The 20,867-nt window shown below is 35.4% G+C and overlaps 1 protein-coding gene across 1 annotated transcript in view; it reads right to left on the bottom strand.

The window, feature by feature from the left end:
- Positions 1–20,867, bottom strand: part of dpyda.1 (dihydropyrimidine dehydrogenase a, tandem duplicate 1) — a 394,532-nt gene that overhangs the window by 308,043 nt on the left and 65,622 nt on the right. Inside the window, exon 3 of the mRNA XM_056450967.1 lies at positions 17,704–17,786. Within this exon, the coding sequence (XP_056306942.1) occupies positions 17,704–17,786 (83 nt within the window). The remainder of the gene's footprint in view (positions 1–17,703; positions 17,787–20,867) is intronic.

A 20,867-nucleotide genomic window follows, 5' to 3' on the forward strand; every position in this document is an offset into this window, starting at 1 on the left:
ATTAATAAAAAAAAATGTATTCGTTTTTTTTTTATTTTTTTTTTATTTTTGATATATTTATGGTAAAAAATGTACAAAATTTCTTGAATTTACTTAATATTCTTATGATTTTTAACATAAATGAAAAATCAATAAATTTGATCCATAATGTATTTTTTTGCCAAATATGTACTGTACCTGTGCTACATTTTGTTTTGTTATGTGTTACATTATGTTGTGTTATGCGGTGTAATGTTGTATGTTATGTTATGTTACATGTTATCTTTTGTTATGTTATCTTATGTTATGTGTTACGCTGTGTCTTGTTACGTTACCTTATCTTATGTAATATTATGTTGTTATGTTACATGTTACATAAAGTTATCTTATGTCATGTTACGTTAACTAACGTTATAATTTGTTGTGTTAAGTTATGTTACATTATGTTATCTTATGTAATGTAATGTTATTATGTCGCATGTTATGTTAAATTACCTTATGTCATGTTGTGTTTATGTTACGTTACATTTTCTTATGTTATTATGCATTGTGTTATGTCATATTACATGTTACACACTGTTATGTTTTCTAATGTTATGTTACATGTTGGGTTAAGTTACGTGTTGCATTATGTTAGTCTTTTGTTGTGCTACGTTATCTTATGTTATTGTTACGTTACGTTAAATGGTATGTTATCTTATGTTATTTTACGTCAAGTTGCACACTAAGTTGTGTTATGTTATGATATGTTACTTTGTTGCGCATTAAGTTATGTTATCTCACGTTATGTGTTCTGTTACATTACATTATCTTATTTATTGCTATGTCGTTATGTTACGTTATGTTATCTTATGTTTTTACATGTTATGTTACGCGCAATTATGTTATCTAATGTTATTTTACTTGTTGTGTCAAGTTATGTCTTACGATATGTTACATTAAATGTTACGTTGCATTCTCTTATGTTGTTACGTTACATCACGTTGCGTTATCTTATGTTATGTTACGTTATGTTGCATGCTAAGTTACATTATCCTATGTTATCTTATGTAATGCTATGTTGTTATGTTACATGTAAGGTTATGTTATGTTATGCAGCATGTTATGTTACACGCTGTTATTTGTTATGTTACGTGTTGTGTTAAGTTACGTGTTACATCTTGTTACATCATCTTATGTAATGTTATGTTGCTATGATACATGTTATGTTACATTATCTTATGACCTGTTATGATTATGCTATCCTACATTATGTATGTTATGTTGTTGTAATGTTGTTACTATGTTACGTTAAATGTTATGTTACTTTATCTTATGTTACATTACATTGCATGGTGAGTTACCTTATCTTATGTTGCATGTTAAGTTACTTTCTCTTATGTTATGTTACTTTATGTAATGTCATGTTGTTATGTTACATGTTACGTTACGTTATCTAATGTCATGCTTGTTATGATGTTACCTTACATTATCTTATGTTATATTATACTACATTATATCATATCTTGTTACTTTATCTAATGATATGTTACGTGTTGTGTTAAGTGTTATGCTTTGATACGTTATCTTATGTAATGTTATGTTGTTACATTGTTACATTCTCTTATGTCATGTTATGCTTATATTATGCTGCATCATCTTATGTTGTTGTTATTTTACGTTAAATGTTACGTTATCTTATGTTATGTTACTTTACGTTACGTTGTGCGCTAAGTTACATTATCTTATGTTCTGTGTTACGTTAGGTTATGTTACCCATAAACTTCCAGAATAACAATTTGACCCAAAGTTGAACTAAAAATATGTCTTCATTAAAGAGCCCTCTAAATCCTGTTCTAGCATTTTACAAACATGCTTTATGTCACGTAACACGTTAACCCTCATGTAAGGCTCAGACTGAACTGAACACGCGAGTATGCACTCCTGAATCTGTCTTTCCCAGTAGACGCAGCTGTGTCAGTGGACTTGGGCATCTGGATGCAGGTTTAATGATGTCAGCAGTGCAGCTCGAATGGGGACAGGTGGAAAAGAGCGGCAGGTGAGCTGAGATTACTCTGTGCACTGAGGGTTAGGACAGCGGCCGTCACAACTGTCAAAACCACCCGGCCTGGGTCTGTCTGGGATCATGGGGGATAACCAACAGCTGCAAACACAGCAGCCTGAAAAATGAAGAGCGAGAGGCCTGTGTGTGTGTGTGTGTGTGTGTGTAGATCTCAGCCTGAGGATCATATGCATTTGATTGACACATCACTCAAAGCTGTCATTGGAGTAAAAGGCGTAGAGCATGTTTGTAATCCAGCTGAAGCTAATCTAACTATAAAAATGCTCACCTGGTTGACAAGTGCTCACAAATGCATGTGCGCCTTTCAAGGCTTGCAGACGTCTTTCAGAAATCAGAAAAAAGAAAAAGTCTGGTGTATTTGAGGAAAGGCACTGCAGGTGAAACTAAATTGTTCACTGGAAAATGTGTAGTTTTATGAAATGTTATGTTTAAATTTGCAAATGATACATTGTTTTAACATCCCAGTGAAATCAAAATTAAAGATGTTGGTATTAGTATGTTAGTCTTAAGGATATCTATAAGCTAGCGTACAACATAGCAGTGACACAATTTGCATTATTAAGATAAAAAGCTTACAGTTTGCCACTTCAGGCTAAATGGATCAACATGTTTTTTGATGTCTTCTCATACATTAGGTTCCTATCAAATCTTCTGACCAATCAAATGGTCTCTAGTATATGGCATGCCCCGCCCCCATCAAGACACTATTTAAATATGTGATCAAGCTCAACCACTGTCATTACATTAAAAAAAATCTAATTTCAAAGCACTTTATAGGAACTTTAATAATTATGCGCTAATTTGCATACAAACAGTGACAAAATCTGCATTAAGAAGATATAAACATTCAAAGCTTACAGTTTGTCATTTCACCTAAATGAATCAACAATTTTTGGCATCACCTTTTACTTTAGCTTCTCATCAAATCTTCTGACCAATCAAATGCTCTCTAGTATCTGACCTGACCCGCACACTTCAAGACTAGGGTTGGGTATCGTTTGGGATTATTAATTTGACTAATTATTTAAACTTTCGTAGTTAACTGATTAAGTCTTTAAATTACACTTTAATCTGAATAAAAGACTATAACATACTTAAAGGGATTTTGTCTGAATACAACTGTCTTGCAAAATAACTAGTAAAATACTTGATGTTTTAGTAATTATGTGTTAATTTGCATACAAACCTTGACAAAATTTGCTTTAAGAAGATATAAACATTCAAATCTTGCAGTTTGTCTCTTCAGCTCAACATTTTCTCCTCAAATCTTCTGACCAATCAAATGCTCTCTAGTTTCTGGCATATCCCACCAGCTTCAAGACACTATTGATATATATACAGTTGAAGCCTGAATTATTAGCCCTCCTGTTTATTTTTACCCCAATGTCTGTTTAACGGAGAGAAGATTATTTTCAACACATTTCTAAACATAATAGCTTCAATAACTCATTTCTAATAACTGATTTATTTTATCTTTGCCATGATGACAGTAAATAATATTTTACTAGACATTTTTCAAGACAATTTTATACAGCTTAAAGTGACATTTAAAGGCTTAACTGGGTTAATTAGGTTAACTAGGCAGGTTAAGGTAATTAGGCAAGTTATTGTATAATGATGGTTTGTTCTGTAGACAATCAAAGAAAAAAGCTTAAAGGGGCTAATTTTGTCATTAAAATAGCTTTTTTTTTTTTAAATTTAAACTGATTTTATTCTAGCCGAAATAAAACAAATAAGACTTTCTTCAGAAGAAAAAATATTAGCAGACATACTGTGAAAATTTCCTTGCTCTGTTAATTATTTGGGAAATATTTAAAAAAGAAAAAAAATACAAAGGGGGCTAATAATTCTGACTTAACCATGTCTAATATGTGCTAATTTGCATACAAACAGAGACAAAATTCACATAAAGAACATATAAACATCCAAAGCTTACAGTTTGTCTTTTCCACCTACACAGATCAACATTTTTTTGACATCACCTCATACCTCAGTTTCTCATCAAATCTTCTGACCAATCAAATGCTCTCTAGTATCTGACATGTCCCGCCCCTTCAAGACACTATTGATATACAATATGTAATCAAGCTCAACCATTTAATTACATCAAACAAAAATGCACATTTCAATTCACTTTTTGATACCTTTAATAAATATGCGCTAATTTGCATACAAACAGTGACAAAATTCTCATTAAGAAGATATAAACATCCAAAGCTTACAGTTTGTCACTTCCGGCTAAAAAATCAACGATTTTTTTTGACGTCACCTCATACTTTAGCTTCTCATCAAATCTTCTGACCAATCAAATGCTCTATGGTATCTGGCATGTCCCAGCCCCTTCAAGACACAATTGAAATATGCCTCGAGCTCAACCACTCTCATTCATAAAGCAAAATTGCACATCTCAAATCACTTCATGGGGCATGCATTAATATGCATACAAACAATGACAATATTCACATTAAGAAGATATAAACATCCAAAGCTTACAGTTTGCTACTTCCTGTTCAATAAATCAACAATTTTTTTGACGTCACCTCATACTTTAGCTTCTCATAAAATCTTCTGACCAATCAAATGCTCTCTAGTATCGGACATGCCCCGCCCCTATCAAGACACTATTAAAATTTGCAATGCAAATAAGCTCAACTACTCTCATTAGATCAAATAAGAATGCCCATTTTAAAGCACTTTGCAAAAGTTTTAATAATTATTTGCCAATTTCAATACAAACCTTGACAAAATTTGCTTTAGGAAGATATAAAAATTTTAAACTTGCAGTTTATTTCTTCCGCCTGCACAGTTCAACATTTTTTGACGTCACCTCATACCTCAGTTTCTCCTAAAATCTTCTGACCAATCAAATGCTCTCTAGTATCTGACATGCCCCGCCCCTTTCAAGACATTATTGAAATATGCGCTCGAGTTCAACCACTCTCATTACATTAAACATAAAATGAACATTTCAGTTCACTTCATGGGAACTTTAATAAATTTGTGTTTATGTGTGGAGTTTGCATGGTCTCCCCAGCCGGGGCTCAAACCAGCAACCTTCTTGCAGTGAGGCGACAGTGCTAACCACTGCACCACAGTGTAACCTAATGTTGGATCAAATATAGACAATTGGTTTATTTTTTTTCAGTTAAATTTAAAGAACATTTTTCTAACCCAAAGGTTGAAGTTTGTTAATTTTTGACCCAAAACTGGTTTGACCCAAAACCCAGCATTTTTAGAAAGTATGAACATATCTCAAGAATATAAACATGCATAAAACCGTGAAGTATGAGATTTATAGCTCAGTGCAAGAGAAATAAATGCATTGTAAATTGAAATGTAAAGACACAAATTAATTAAAGAAACACTTAGAAGTGTGTTTTGGATGTTTTCTTTTCTTTAGACTAAATAAACACTTTATAAAATACCAAAAAGTCTAAAATCTCAAACTTGAGAGCTGCATGAAAAAAACCTGTAATTTCCCGCAGTCTCGGGATGAAGTTAAACAGAATAAAATGGGAGGCTACCATGGAGACTACGGCAGGATCTGTCAAGTGGACCAATAAGGTTAAAAGTACATGCCTGCTGCACACTTTCACCTGTCATCTTAATTGCTTTGACACTTGTGTTTTTGACCAATTAAAACAGACATTCAGTTGGTCCGGTAAGAGCAGGCCTGTGCTCAGATATTAGGGCAGAGTTTATATTTCTGAACATCTCTCACTGAATTTATGAAGTTCTCTGACAACAAATCACATATCAAATGATTTTCATGTTGAGTAAATAAACAATTAAACACACACTCACTGTATACAGTGTATTTGCATTTATAACTTCATCTCAATAAACGCATGCTTGCAGTGATAAATAGTTAAGCCTTTGCAGACCTTCTCTGGGGATATTTTTATTTCTCTAGTTAATTAAAATTGATCTAGATGATTACAGAAAAAACCTATAATCGACTCTCCACTTCGAGAAATTTACTAAAACAATTCTAGGTTGCTATGGGTGGCTGCCATGGTGTTTTCTAGCATGTTTGCTACATACACTACCTGACAAAAGTCTTGTCGCCTATCCAAGTTTTAGGAACAACAAGTAATAACTTGACTTCTAGTTGATGATTTGGTTTCAGAAGTGGCTTATATGAAAGGCAAAGGCCTCTAGATTACGCTTATTTTAGCTAAATAAAATATGATCATTCCTTGATTTTTAATTATTTAATTAGGACAGTAAGGCCTGACTTTGTTTTGGCAAAAGTCTTGTCACTTAACAGAAATAAAGTACAGTATAGAATATAAAGTCATGCTGCAGTGTGAAAATAATTAATATTGTATATGACTCCAATGAGCTTGGAGGACTGCATCCATACATCTCTGCAATGACTCAAATAACTTATTAATAAAGTCATCTGGAATAGCAAAGTAAAGTTCTTGCAGGACTCCCAGAGTTCATGAAGATTCATTGGATTCATCTTCAATGCCTCCTTTTTCATCTTACCTCCGACATGCTTAATAATGTTCGTGTTTGGTGATTGGGTTGGCCAATCCTCAAGCACCTTAACTGATTTTTCTTTTTCCAAACTTGATTGACTTCTGTGAGAATCTTGGGTCCATATGGGTTCCAATAGGTCTTCTGCAGTATTTGTGATGATTGGGATGCAGTTCAATAGATGATTCATCAGAAAAATCTACCTTCTGCCACATTTCCAAATGAGCAACTAGAAGTCAAGTTATTACTTGTTGCTCTGGGATTGACAAAAAGATCGACTCCACATCAAAGTTCCTGAAAGGAAAGAAGGTCAAGGTGCTCCAGGATTGGCCAGCCCAGTCACCAGACATGAACATTACTGAGCATGTCTGGGGTAAGATGAAGGAGGAGGCATTGAAGATGAATCTAAAGAATCTTGATGGGAAACTCTGGGAGTCCTGCAAGAACACTTTCTTTGCCATTCCAGATAACTTTATTAATGAGTTATTTGAGTCACTGCAGAGATGTATGGATGCAGTCCTCCAAGCTCATGGGAGTCATTCACAGTATATATTCTTTTTCCACTGCAGCATGACTTTATATTTTATACTGCACATTATTTATATTAAGTGACCAGACTTTTGTCTAAGCAATGTCAGACCTTACTGTCCTAACTAAATAATTAAAACTCAAGGCATGATCATAATTTATTTTGCTAAAATAAGCATAATCTAAAGGCCTTTGCCTTTCATATAAGCCACTTCTGATACCAAATGATCAACTAGAAGTCAAGTTATTATTTGTTGTTCCTAAAACTTTGATCAATGACAAGACTTTTGTCAGGTAGTGTATTAAATAGATTATAAACCTTACCATTTTGTTGGAGTGCCGTGCACTATTATGTGCTTCTGAATGGGGGAATTATGTGCTTCATGTATTTAAATGTTTATCTGGTTACAGACAAATTGCTTATCATGTCGTGTGTTGTGTTACAACATAAGCTGCTTCAAGACGGAAATGAAATGCAGTGTGTTTTCTGCAAAGGCAGCCCAGAGTGCTGAAACATATATGACTAAATTGGCAGTGGGCAGGTTATAGAGACTAAAACAAAGGCAGAAGTTCTGACATGCAACACAAACTTTTTAGCGTTTTAACTTTTTTTTTTTTTAAATATGTTTATTTAGCATGTTTCCTAAATATCTCCAAACAAATGATGTCCTTTTTCTGTCCCAGAAAAGTCAAAAACGTACATTCAACACATTTAACTGCAGTGAAGTTCACCGTGAGCTATTCAGAAAAATAAAATACGAGCCCACAGTGGCCCTGAAGTCATTTTGAAGGTGAATCTTCAGCCTTGATCCCAGCGCTCGAGGGGGTTGAATATATAAGCGCTCTTCCCTTCAGCGATGCATTGACAAAGGTCACCCGAAGTCCTCTCAAGGTCCGCACCATTTGAAATCCAATTGAAATTCATATATCTATCGGATGTGTGTGGAGATGCTTTAAGGGCAATGTTTACCCAGAGTCAAGTTCATCACTCTCCGTGGAGCGACAGAAGGGTTAATGATGGCCCGCTGGACAATCAGAGCAAATCAGAGCGCAGACGGATGACGGCCGTTACATCTATGTGAGTCATAAGCTTGCATTTAGGGAACGGGCAGCCATCCTTCAGCACCATGACAGAGCGAATGCGGATCCGCTGACTGATCAGACACCAGAGACACGGACAGAGCTTTCAATAATACGAAGCGCTACAGGAAGCGAGGCATGAGGGAGCATTCATTAGCCTCTCGCTAATGCTAGGCCTGGACGTCGTAGCCCTGACCTTCACAGTGACCTGTAAAAACACAGCTGTGGACAGGCCAGCTTTCTTCAGCACCTGGAGTCTGGGACGCTCAGCGGATCTGGAAATCAACGCCTGAAGCTTCACAAAGCATGCAGAGAAAAGCTCCTGCTTGCTTAGTTAACAGGTGCTCGCCTACAGCGTCTTTCACTCATGCTCTCGCTGAGATCACAGACACGCTCTGCTGGAAGGTGCCATGTTGACAGGAAAAGGAAATAGGTGATCTTTTGTGTATACTTAGCGGACTAAAACTGACAAAACTTCAGCTCAGCAGATGAACATTTTACAGTTTGTGCATTATTTTAAAATTAACACCACAGTTCAGCAAGGATGCCTTCAATTAATCACAATATATTTTAAATGTTCTGGGAAGTTTTAGTCTTTAAACAAACTTTCTACTTACCTTTAAATGATGAAAATGATGTATAGAATATACATATATGGTACATAATCAAAAAAAGAAAAGAAAAAAATATATACAGTTGAAGTCAGAATTATTAGCCCCCCTGAATTATTAGCTTTTATTCTAGCCGAAATAAAGCAAATAAATAAGACTTTCTCCAGAAGAAAAAACTTTATCGGACATACTGTGAAAATTTCCTTGCTCTGTTAAACATCATTAGGGAAATATTTAAAAAAGAAAAAAAAGATTCAAAGGGGGGCTAATAATTCTGACTACATATATATATATATATATATATATATATATATATATATATATATATATATATATATATATATATATAAATTTTTTTTTTGTTTTCTTTTTTTTTTTCTTACATTTTTCATCGTTTTTATGTATATACTAATTTTATTTTAGCTACTTTTAAAGAAGTCATTATTGATGCATTTTTATGTAAAGCATAAAAATACCATAATTTTGCAGATATTTAAGAAACATGCTAAGTGAACATTCTTGTTTCTCTGAAAAACAATGCTGAAGTCAGATATTCTGCTTTAAAAATGTGCATCACGTGCCGGAACTGCTGTCTTTGTTTTTGTCATTTAACATGCCCAATGCTACTTTAGCCAATTATATTTCAGCACCCGGGTTGCATTTGTGGAAAACAGCGTATTTCATTCATCAGTCAAGTAGGCTCTAAAAGTATGCGTCCATGACTGAAATGTGACCTCCGGTGGACAATAGCAGACTCCAAAATGACACGCAGATTCAGAGTTCCACATGAGGTGATTATTATTTAGTAAATAATATAAATATTAAGATTGTAAACACTAGGTGAGCAGGTTACATTGTAACCCCATGTCCGAGATTTGCAGTGATAAGCAATTTGGCTGTTTGCACCAGACGAAATATGACAAATTTAACTACAGTCATTCAGAAGCACAGAATAGTACACGTACTGCACTACAGCAAAACGGTAAGGTTTATAATCTAATTAATACATACAGTATTAAACCTCTTTAACATTATTAAATGTACATCCTGAATCACTGATATGTGTTGGCTTGCACCAGTCATGGTTCTAAAGTTAACAAACAGGAAGTGCATTTTCAGATTTCAATTAAAGATTAGAAGGGCAAATAATTGTTTTGTTCTTACTGACATACACAGATGAATTGTTCACTACAAAACTGGCAATGTGAGCTAACCAAATCATATGTTTAGTTTTGATTTCTTAGAGACTTTAAATCAGCCTTTAGGCTTGATAGACAGGCTCGCTACTGTTGGTGTCATCAATCTGGCAACCTGCACTTGTTTTTGAACAAGGAGTGCATACCTAGTTTAACCACTGGGTGTCAAGCTTACATACTACACCTTTAAGCTTAAGCTTATTTATAAGGAAATGTATACTTGAATTCCACATGTGTGCTTTAAGCATAAGGTACACATTAATAAAAGAATTATGACATGTATTATTTCCTTACATGACAAAAGAAGGTTAAATATTTCTTGACATGTTTCTTAATATGCCCCAATCAGCATATTAGAGAGATTTCAGCTTAGAGTAATGATGTTAAAAATTCAGCTTTGCCATCAGAGCAATTAAAAAAATTATGAATAGATACATTTTCTCAGTAGCTATGTTTCCATCCACCTATTTTTATGCACATTTTGGATATGCGCATAAAGATTGATGGTTGATGGAAATGCCAAGATGTGCATAAGGTTTGAAAATGTGCATAAACTATGATGGAAACACTTTTACCAAACAAATTCCAGAGTGTGCATTAAAGAAGGCCTGTGATGTTGTTATAAGAGATCATGTGATGATAAAAATGTGTGTGAATGAAAAATCCAGCAGGCTAAGCACACTGTAAAACATCTGAAATGTTGTTTTGGTCATTCCAAAACGCTGTAACCGTTTTAGCATTAGTGTTATTAAATTTATATTGAGCTCTAGAATCAAGAGCATCTGTGCTCCGCGTCTCAGGCCTTCAAACGCCACCGCATGTTCACTGCGTGTCAGGAATGCCTTCTGAGGCGCAAGTCATTTAAAAAATGAAGGAAAGATTTGCGCAGCTTCTCCTACCGCAAATTCCGTTTTTAAAGTTGATATTTGGCGCCAGAAGTGAATCTCTATGACTCATTGGATGGAAACGCTGCTTTATTTGCACGTCTTTTATGCAATTCATAACTTTTTGATTTATTGGCTTATTCGCACAAATTCGTACGATCTAATTCAAACATTTTCGTACTATTTGCTCATCCCCCAATGACGGTTTGGTGTAGGGGTGGGGTTAGGTGCCATGCCTCCTTTTTAAAATCGTACAATTTGGTACGATTGAACTCATACGAATTCGTACGAATTAGCCACTAAACTGACAAAACGTAAAATACTTACGTTTTCTCGTGAGATCAGGCTGGATATTCCAGTTTTGAAACATAGCTAATGTGACTTATGATTTTGAATCAAATTTTAAACATTTAGCAAACATTTAAGCAATAACGTAAACAAAATATATGAAAAAACATGGAAAGAACTTTAAATATGGCCCTTAATTTTCCCTAGCAACAGAAAATTGAGTAGTTCACGTGAGCCACACCGCAGGAACAGTTAAACTTATATTGCTTTTCTTTAGCTTGAAGAGTATAAGAAGAGGGTCTGCCTGTTCCCCATTTCTATCAGGAGATTAATGACATGATTGTCTAAATTTATTCTCCAGCACTTGTTTTTGGGCAAAAGGTTTATGGATATTAATTCTGAAGGTCTGTGGAGTGATTTGTGCAGCGTGAAATTGGTGAAGTGTAGCTAACCTTGTTAACTTCCTCAATTAAAGTCATGTCGCAGGCTTATTTCCGTGTGATTATACGCCGAACACCCTGGAACAGCCGTAATTGAGGGAAGAAACCTTTTCCATCGTCACCAATCTGAGCTCCCCTCCGTCAACCCCACCAGCCTACCGCAGGGTCAGATATAAGCTCTGTTCATCTCTTTCTGAATTTCTAATCATACTCTCCTTCTATTCTGTTTTTGTTTCATTAATAAGCAGGTAAAATCGCATTCACTTTGGCAGACTGCGGTGGGCAGCAAACAGTGAACAGTGTGACATCGGATAAGTCCCATGAGACTAAACCACATTTTAATTTGATTTCACCTGCAAATCCTTCAAGAAATTATCTCAGAAATTCTAAGCAGAACTATGGGGCAAGTCGTAAAGCAGGAATAAAAAAAACACAAGAATTAAAGCTCAAAACATCACTGGGTTATATCCTCCCATCTGCAAATATTGCTTTTCATTTACTTTCTTAGAGTTTTCGCTTATTTTCAACACTGAATAAAATGCATAATTCCACACATTGTTGTTGTTGTTGTTGTTATCCCAACACAAACTGATTAAAGTTAACAAATCTTAGTGGATTGAACATATTCAGGGTTTCACCAAGTCAAGTTTATGACTTTAAGACCTTTTTAAAACCATTATGATTGAAATTTCAGACTTATACAGGGCTAAACCATAAGGATTTTTACTTACACCATGCAAAAAAAAAAAAATCAAGTTACTTGAAAAATACTTAAAGTGACAAAACAAGCAAACCATACATACTTCTCTTTGACAAGCTTTAAAAACTATAATAAACTAAATGTACAACAGTCTTTCCAGGTCAGTGTCCTCACCACATATGGTCTATAAACACATGGAGAACTTACAAATGCTTTTGTGAGGAACCATATTGTTTTGTTAAATTCTCCCAAAAAGATCTTAATATCTCAATAATTGTGTTGTTTCAGCTATTTTTAATTTAGTAGTTTTAACAAGCAAGAACAAAATATATACAGTTGAAGTATATATTATATATTGAAGTATATCCTTTGAATATTTTTTTTTCTTTTTTAAATATTTCCCAAAAGATGTTTAACAGAGCAAGGAAATGTTCACAGTATGTCTCATAATATTTTTTCTTCTAGAAAAAGTCTTATTTGTTTTATTTCAGCTAGAATAAAAGCAGTTTTTATTTTTTATAAACAATTTCAAGGTCAAAAATATTAGCCACTTTAAGTAAAAAAAAATTTCGATAGTCTACAGAACAAACCATCATTATACAATAACTTGCCTAATTACCCTAACCTAATTAACCTAGCTAAGCCTTTAAATGTCACTTTAAGCTGTATAGAAGTGTCTTTAAAAAATATCTAGTAAAATATTATTTACTGTCATCGTGGCAAAGATAAAATAAATCAGATTTTAGAAATGAGTTATTAAAACTATTATGTTTAGAAATGTGTTGAAAAAAATCTTCTCTCCGTTAAACAGAAATTGGGGAAAAAATAAACAGGGGGATAATAAATCAGGGGGGCTAAATAGTCAAAATTACTAAAAAGAAAAAAGCAAGAAAAAAAATTATTTAACTTACCCCATTGGTTAATCATTTAGATTGTTTTAAGGAAAAAACTTGCTTAATTTTGACATATTATTTCATAAAACGAAACAATATTTGTTACTTGTCTAGATAATGCTTATTGATTTAAGAGATTTTAGATATTTGGACTAGAAACAAGACAAAAACTCCAAGCAAGAAAAGCATTTTTTGCAGTGTGGTGCCCTTAGGACAACATCAACATGTACTGTGGTGGGTGTGTAAATACAGATGGTTTATGTCAAAGTCATTTATTTGTTATTTATTTTTTCAAATGCAATGATTTTAACTTATTTTTGGCCAAAGCTATTGTCAAATTTGGTGACTTGTCAAATACACCTGGTTTGTTTTGAGCCACGATGTTTAAAGAAACTGACTCTTAAAGGCAATGGGAGATGAAACTCTGATTGGTTTAATGCACGTTATATTCAAAACACACCCATAACTCATTAAGAAAATAAGCACAACCCTGTTAGACCAAGTATGTTAGGGCTCAAAACGTATTTTTCCATTCTTAAAATAGCAAAAGTGGATTCGGACATGCCCTTAATGCTTTTGCCTGTGTTATTTTTCAACATGCTATTTCCTGTTGCCAGAAGGTGGTACTAATGTAACTGTATATTGAAATTTAGTTTACAAAAATTTGAAAAATCTTTGCAATTTAACTTCACAATTTGGCATAATATCACTTGATGTTGGTCTGATGTCTATACAAACATGGGTATTTTCAAATCCGCACTTTTTTGAAGCAGTTTCACTGTTTGTCAACACAAAATCAGAGTATCAGGAGACTAAAACTGAAACTTTCTGAAAACTCCGGACAGGGTGAAGATTTTCTCTAGTAACAATGTGGTCGTGTGGCCACTACAACCAGAGTTTTTGCCTCCTGATGTTAACGTGAGCGCTGTTTACTCCTTTCTGAATGGCCAACACGGCAGGGTTCACATCAAATGCGGAATACTTGAATGAGGCAAATTTTGCAAGTTCATGGCAAACGCATCGATGTGTTTCACATTGTTCGCACCGCGGGACAAGAATCTACTTCAGTTCTCACGTTTGCATTGACTTGTATGCAATTTACTACACAAAAATACTCAATTGGCCATTATAAAGCATTAAAGTTTTTTTTTTTTTTATTAATAATCGCCACCAGTTGGTTTAGCGTGCCCTTAACATGCATCACAGTGCATTTTTTGGTGTTTTCTTGTGGACATATAGCTTTTGTGCTTTTTTTATAGTAGTCACTGACGGCATAATCTGCAGAAATTTTTGCTATTTCTACACAAAATTTTGTTTTAAAAAATACAATAAACCAATAATTAAAATAGTAATATACTGTGGATTTTGAATAGAGCTGAAAATTTAATGCATAAATAAACATATTTAAGTTTTACATTGCAAATCCAATTTAAACCACTAGTATAGTATAAAAAAAACTACAGCAAGTCTCTCATATAATAAATCTAAAAGACAAAAAATATTACTTTCCAAACCTTTTTTGTACATAAATCATCAAAATATTAACATATTTTTAAAATAATAGTACTATAATTACTATAAATAAATAAACAAATATATATTTACGCACAATTCCATAAGTAAACAAATCACAGATTCCATGTGGGCATGATCATTGTCAGTGCCATGAGTAAAGCTAATTTTGTAAGTAAATGTACTCACTTGAAAGTGTGTTTGGAAAGTGTTTAAGACCTAAAATTGTTTTACAGAAGAACTATTAAAAGCTGAGACACATGAACATGAATGTATTCTCGTTTATATGCACATACAAACACGCTGCCTTACATGTGTTGCTGTCAAAACCCTTGCCATTGACCGAGCCAATTACCACAACTAGGCCATGATTCATAAGCCTAGCAACTAGCGGACAATTTTCCATAAAGGGAATTTAATTAATTGCTATTTTGTTGCTGTTTGTGCATCCCTGATGATGTATTTATCTATGAGCCGCTTAAATATTGCTAGGAATTATGTTCATATACATGCAGTTCACTGTAATCCTCCTCGATCTCTTCTAATGAAGCTAAGCAGATTAGGGGAGATTTTTTTTTTTACAAAACTCGCTGCTAGCACCGGATTCTGTCATCTCAACACACTCCTCAATAAATCTATTCTTGCAGTGTGGATCAGTGAGATGAAAGTGGATGAGAAATTAATTGAATACTCTTATTATTTTTTAAATATACAGGACTTTAATATAGTCACTTTAAAAGCTACTTTATATTCAAAGAAGTTATAGGGAGTCACAAAAAAAAAAACCAACGATGATGAACAACCCTAGCTTAGCTATTTTAGTGACGATGAGGTCACTGTGCTGATTTAAGGATTGCAATTGTATGCCCTAAAATGCAAATAAGGAATCTAGTCATTTTAAATGAAACAGGTCAACTAAACATTGCCATGTGAGCTACAATGCTTGAATAAGTGCAGCAAATTACTGAACTGGTGATCATAAATGATACAGATCAACTGTTTATTAGCACCAGAAATGACTGAACTAATCTTTAATCAAATAAACAGTTCAAATAATTACCGCTAGATTTACTTTACCCCTGTAAGATGTTACTTTGAGCACTAAAATGTCAAGACTAGTCATCACACTTTCCGGCCACTTTATTAGGTACACCTGTCCAACTGTCAGATTGAAAACTGTCAACACAGATTTCTAATCAGCCAATCACATGGCAGCAACTCAATGCATTTGGGCATGTAGACATGATCAAGATGATCTGCTGCAGTTCAAACCGAGCATCAGAATGGAAGAAAGGGGATTTAAGTGACTTTGAACGTGGCATAGATGTTGGTGCCAGACGAGCTGGCCTAAGTATTTCAGAAACTGCTGATCTACTGGGATTTTTACGTACAACCATCTCGTGTTTACAGAGAATGGTCAGAAAAAGAGAAAATATCCATTGAGCGGCAGTTCTGTGGGTGCAAATGCCTTGTTGATGCCAGAGGTCAGAGGAGAATGGCCAGACTTATTCCAGCTAATAGAAAGGCAACAGTAACTCAAACAACCACTTGTTACAACCAAGGTGTGCAGAAGAGCATTTCTGAATGCACAACACGTCCAACCTTGAGGCGGATGGGCTACAGCAGCAGAGGACCACACCAGGTGCCACTCCTGTCAGCTAAGAACAGGAAACTGAGGCTACAATTCACACAGGCTCACCAAAATTGGACAATAGAAGATTAGAAAAATGTTGCCTGGTCTGATGAGTCAGAATTTGGCGTCAACAACATGAAAACATGGATCCATCCTGCCTTGTCTCAATGGTTCAGGCTGGGGGTGGTGTAATGGTGTGGGGGATATTTTCTTGGCACATTTTGGGCCCATTAGTACCAACTGAGCATCTTGTCAAAGCCACAGCCTACCTGAGTATTGTTACTGTCCATCCTTTTATGACCATAGTGTACCAATCTTCTTATGGCTACTTCCAGCAGGACAACACGCCATGTCATAAAGTGGGAATCATCTTAAACAGTTTTCTTGAACATGACAATGAGTTCACCGTACTCAAATGGCCTCCACAGTCACCAGAGCTCAATCCAACAGAGCACCTTTGGGATGTGGTGGAATTGGAGATTCACATCATGGATGTGCAGCCAACAAATCTGCAGAAACTACGTGATGCTATTATATCAATTTGGACCAAAATCTCTGAGGAATATTTCCAGTACCTTGTTGAATCTTTTCCACAAAGGATTAAGGCAGTTCTGAAGACAAAAGTGGGTCCAACCCGATACTGGTAAGGTGTACCTAATAAAGTGGTCAAATGAGTGTGCTTGGAAGGAGTGAGTGGCTTGCACTGAAAAATTCCCAAGCGTTGATCGGTCCGCAGTGATAAAAAAAGTTTGTGGACTCCTGCTCTAAAGTGTGTTTAACCAACCATATTCCACCCTTTACATTTTATTAGGTTTATTAGGTCAACGTAATGTCACTATTTGACTTAAAAATGAAAGAACTTTTCACCACTATCCAAAGTCATCAAGTAAACACTTCGACAGACAGTCTTCATTTAAGAGCCTGCAAATGATTGAACCTGTTTATAAAAAGCTAAACACCACCTCTTTACCTCATCTAAAGTGCCATTAAAAGCCAGCATATGACTTGAGGACTGCATTCAAGTGTCAAAAATGATGAGTTACAGTCTCAAAGTTGAATGCAAAAGCATGAGCAATGGTACAAGTGTTGCTGCCTTGGTGCTAAAAAGAAAAGAGACAAGCATGAACACAACAACCGATAGCGTACTCCAGAGAGTCATATTAAACATTGACAGGTTAGCCAAGCGCAGTTCGCTCCGGGTCGCTGTATAGCTGATCTGGAGCCCTAAGGGACGTCTTCTCCTCGCACAAATTAATACCTTCGAGAGGCAGACTGAACGGTGGCCATAAACTCATTTGTTCCCCAAATAATGAAGAATGACTCTCCCCCCCCTCCACCAATCCCCTACGACCACCACCAGTACTTTGGTCCTTGGCACATCTGTGACTGTTGCCATGGCGACCTGGTCTTACCTCACCGCTTCGCGAAGTGCTCCACGCTCACTCAGAGTCGTGTGTTTGATGTCATCAAAATTGTTCTCCAGCTTCACACAGCTCTGTGAGAGAGAGAACGAGAGAGAGAAAGAGAGAGAGAATGAATGAATGAATGCACTTATATTATGCTTTTAATGTGTTTTGCTGTACACCGAAAGCACTTTACAATCAAATGAGGGAGTCTCTCTTTTCCACCATAACCACCAGTATGCAGGATCCATCTGGATAATGCAACGTCAGCCACAGCACAAGAATGCAAGTGCGCTCTCCACACACTAGCCATAGGTGGAGAGGACATATTATGACAGAGTCAACTCAAAGGATGGGGATTATTAGGAGGCCATAACAGGCATGAGGCGATCGAGGGAATTTGGCCAGGACAATGTTCCAACTTTTTATTAAAAGTGCCATGGGATTTTTAATGACCACAGAAATTTAGTTTGGTCCTGAAGTGCTATTGCCCTGCAGTTAAACTCTCTTTTCTGAAAGTTTCCTGTGACCCTAGTGAGAACCTGACTGTCTGGTCTGCAGTGGTGTAAAGTAACACATTACAAATACTTCAATTACTGTAATTGGGTGGTTTTTCTCAGAAACTGTAATTTACTAAGTAGTTTCAAAGATGTGTACTTTTACTTTACCTTGAGTACATTTTTAGTGCTGTATCGGTACTTTTACTCCACTTTTTTCATTCAACTTGCAGTCACTACTTTATTTCTTTCTACTCTATGGTGATTGGCTAAAGTAGAGAAATCAGTCCTGCAATTCCTGACCAATCAAATAAAATATAGAAAGTAAATTGCACCATATTGAACAACCTCTAAATATGGGCGCTTTATAATTGCAGCAAACCTTTTGGAAGCATTACAGTTTTTTTTTTTAACCTGATGAGGCTGTCAACTGAAACTCCACATTTTCAAAACAGTTAACACACAGGCCTAAACAGCGGCACTCATGGTCAAAATTACACATTTTGCTTGCAAAATGCTCAAACCGTGTCAAAACATTGAAAATATGCAACAAAAGCTAATTTTACCTTCAAACAACACAACTTGCAAACAAGTATATGAGCTCTTTTAATCAATCACTACACAAAGGACAACAAAATACAGAACTCAGTGTGAATCAGTGCACTATTGCTTGTCATTGTAGCCTATTGCCCATGCCGTTTGTTGTCTTTCTATTTTGGCTTTCAAATTTGCCTTTTTGCAAAGAATCAGATCCAGAATAAGAAATGCCTTGATTAAACTTATATTGAATTCATGACATTTTTTCAAACTGTGACTGAAAACTGAAATACTGTTAAAAAACAAAACAGACAGACAGTAGAAGACATAGCCGCTATTGACCTCTTCCATCCATGCTGGCAAAGAACAACACAGACCAGCCACTTTATTTTATATGGTTTGCAGACTTTGAAGATTTGTGTAAAGGAGTGTCAAACCAGTGCTTCAGTGATTTCATACTAATCTGGATAGTTTCTAATAGTTAGGAATAGATGGTTTCTGTTTGGTAACCATAGCTAAAACAATAAAGTTTGAACTGCTTGAATAACATCTGCGTTAACTGTTTTGCAAAATGGTGGGAAAAATGTGTCAACCCATTGAGAATGGGTTTATACATTTGCAAGACATGTCTTTTGCTCTGCTGGGATAGCGATGAGGAAAATGGAGTGGATCCTAGTTTTTTAACCAGGTCAAAAAGATGTCCAAAACCTTAACACGCAATAACCCTTTAAGACTTTTTATAGACGGCATGTCACTGATGAGGAAAACGAAGGATGTTGACTGTATGATAACTCAAATCACCAAGCAGCCTTAAACAATAACTAAAGGGAACAAATGAAGAATGGAAGGAAGGATAGAATAAAGGAAGGAAGGAACAAGGAATGGAAAGAAAGATGAAATGAAGAACCGAACTAATGAAGGAAGGAAGGAGCAAATGAATGAAGGAAGGATTCAAGAAAGGACTGAACAAACTAAGAAAGAAAGGAAGGAAGGAAGGCAGAGAGGGAGGGATGGGTTTGAGGGAAGAAAGAAGGATGGAAGGAAGGAACGAATGTACGAACAAACGAACAAAAATATGAACGAACAAACGAATGAACGAGCGAACGAATGAAGGGAGAAATGAAAAAAGAACCAAATGCATGAAGGAAGGATTCAAGGAAGGACTGAACAAACTAAGGAAGGAACGAACAAAGTACCTAATGAAGGAAGGAATAAAAATATGAAAGAACGAACAAATGAATGAATGAGCAAACGAGTTAAGTGAGGAATGAAGGAAGGAACAAATGAATGAAGGAAGGAAGGAACAACGAATGAAGGAAGGAAGGACAGAACAAACAATGCAAAGAAGGTTGGGAGGAACGAACAAATATAGGAAGATCACTAAATGCACTACAGAATGTTACATTTACACATCCCTGCACAAATTGCATGTAAACGCATCAACCTTTCACAGTGTAATACTCACTACTCTTGAGTATTTTTAAAACGGTCACTTTTCACTAATATTTTGAGTAATATTTACAACAGATACTTTTACTCTACTTGCACTACAATTTGGGAAAGTAACGGTACTTTTAATTGAGTATAATTTTACAGAACTCTTTCCACCACTGCTGGTGTGTTTAATTAGGGTAGGAGCTAAACTATCCAGGACAGTGACCCTCCATGAGCAGAATTGAACCCCCCTGTTATATTGGCTGTTTCTCTATATGCTTTCTTAAGCGATCTTGCATCATTGTGTTCTCGTGTAACATCATCATCAACCACCAAAGTTCAGTTCTGAAACTGAAGACTGTAAGAACAGAGAACTCGTGACAGAATCTGATGTGTTCCTGATATGGATGCATCGATGCAGACTTGAGCGCAGTACTCGCTCTAGAAGTCTCAGAAGTCATTGCAGCTGAATAAAGAAGGTGAAGCACAGCATTTTATACCTGTTTATTATTAAAGTTCAGACATATTTAATTAGCTCAGAAGTTTCCCTAAATGAAACGGTGAAAGTAAACATTAACATGAAAATCTTAACAAAGGAATAAACACAGTAAGGGTGTTTATTTATCTCAGCGAATACTTGCTTCACAGACATAAGAAATATATCTAAATAAAGCTTGAAATCTGTACATTTTTTAAATTAACCAA

This window comes from Danio aesculapii, chromosome 24, assembly GCF_903798145.1.
Source record: "Danio aesculapii chromosome 24, fDanAes4.1, whole genome shotgun sequence".
Lineage (NCBI taxonomy): Eukaryota > Metazoa > Chordata > Actinopteri > Cypriniformes > Danionidae > Danio > Danio aesculapii.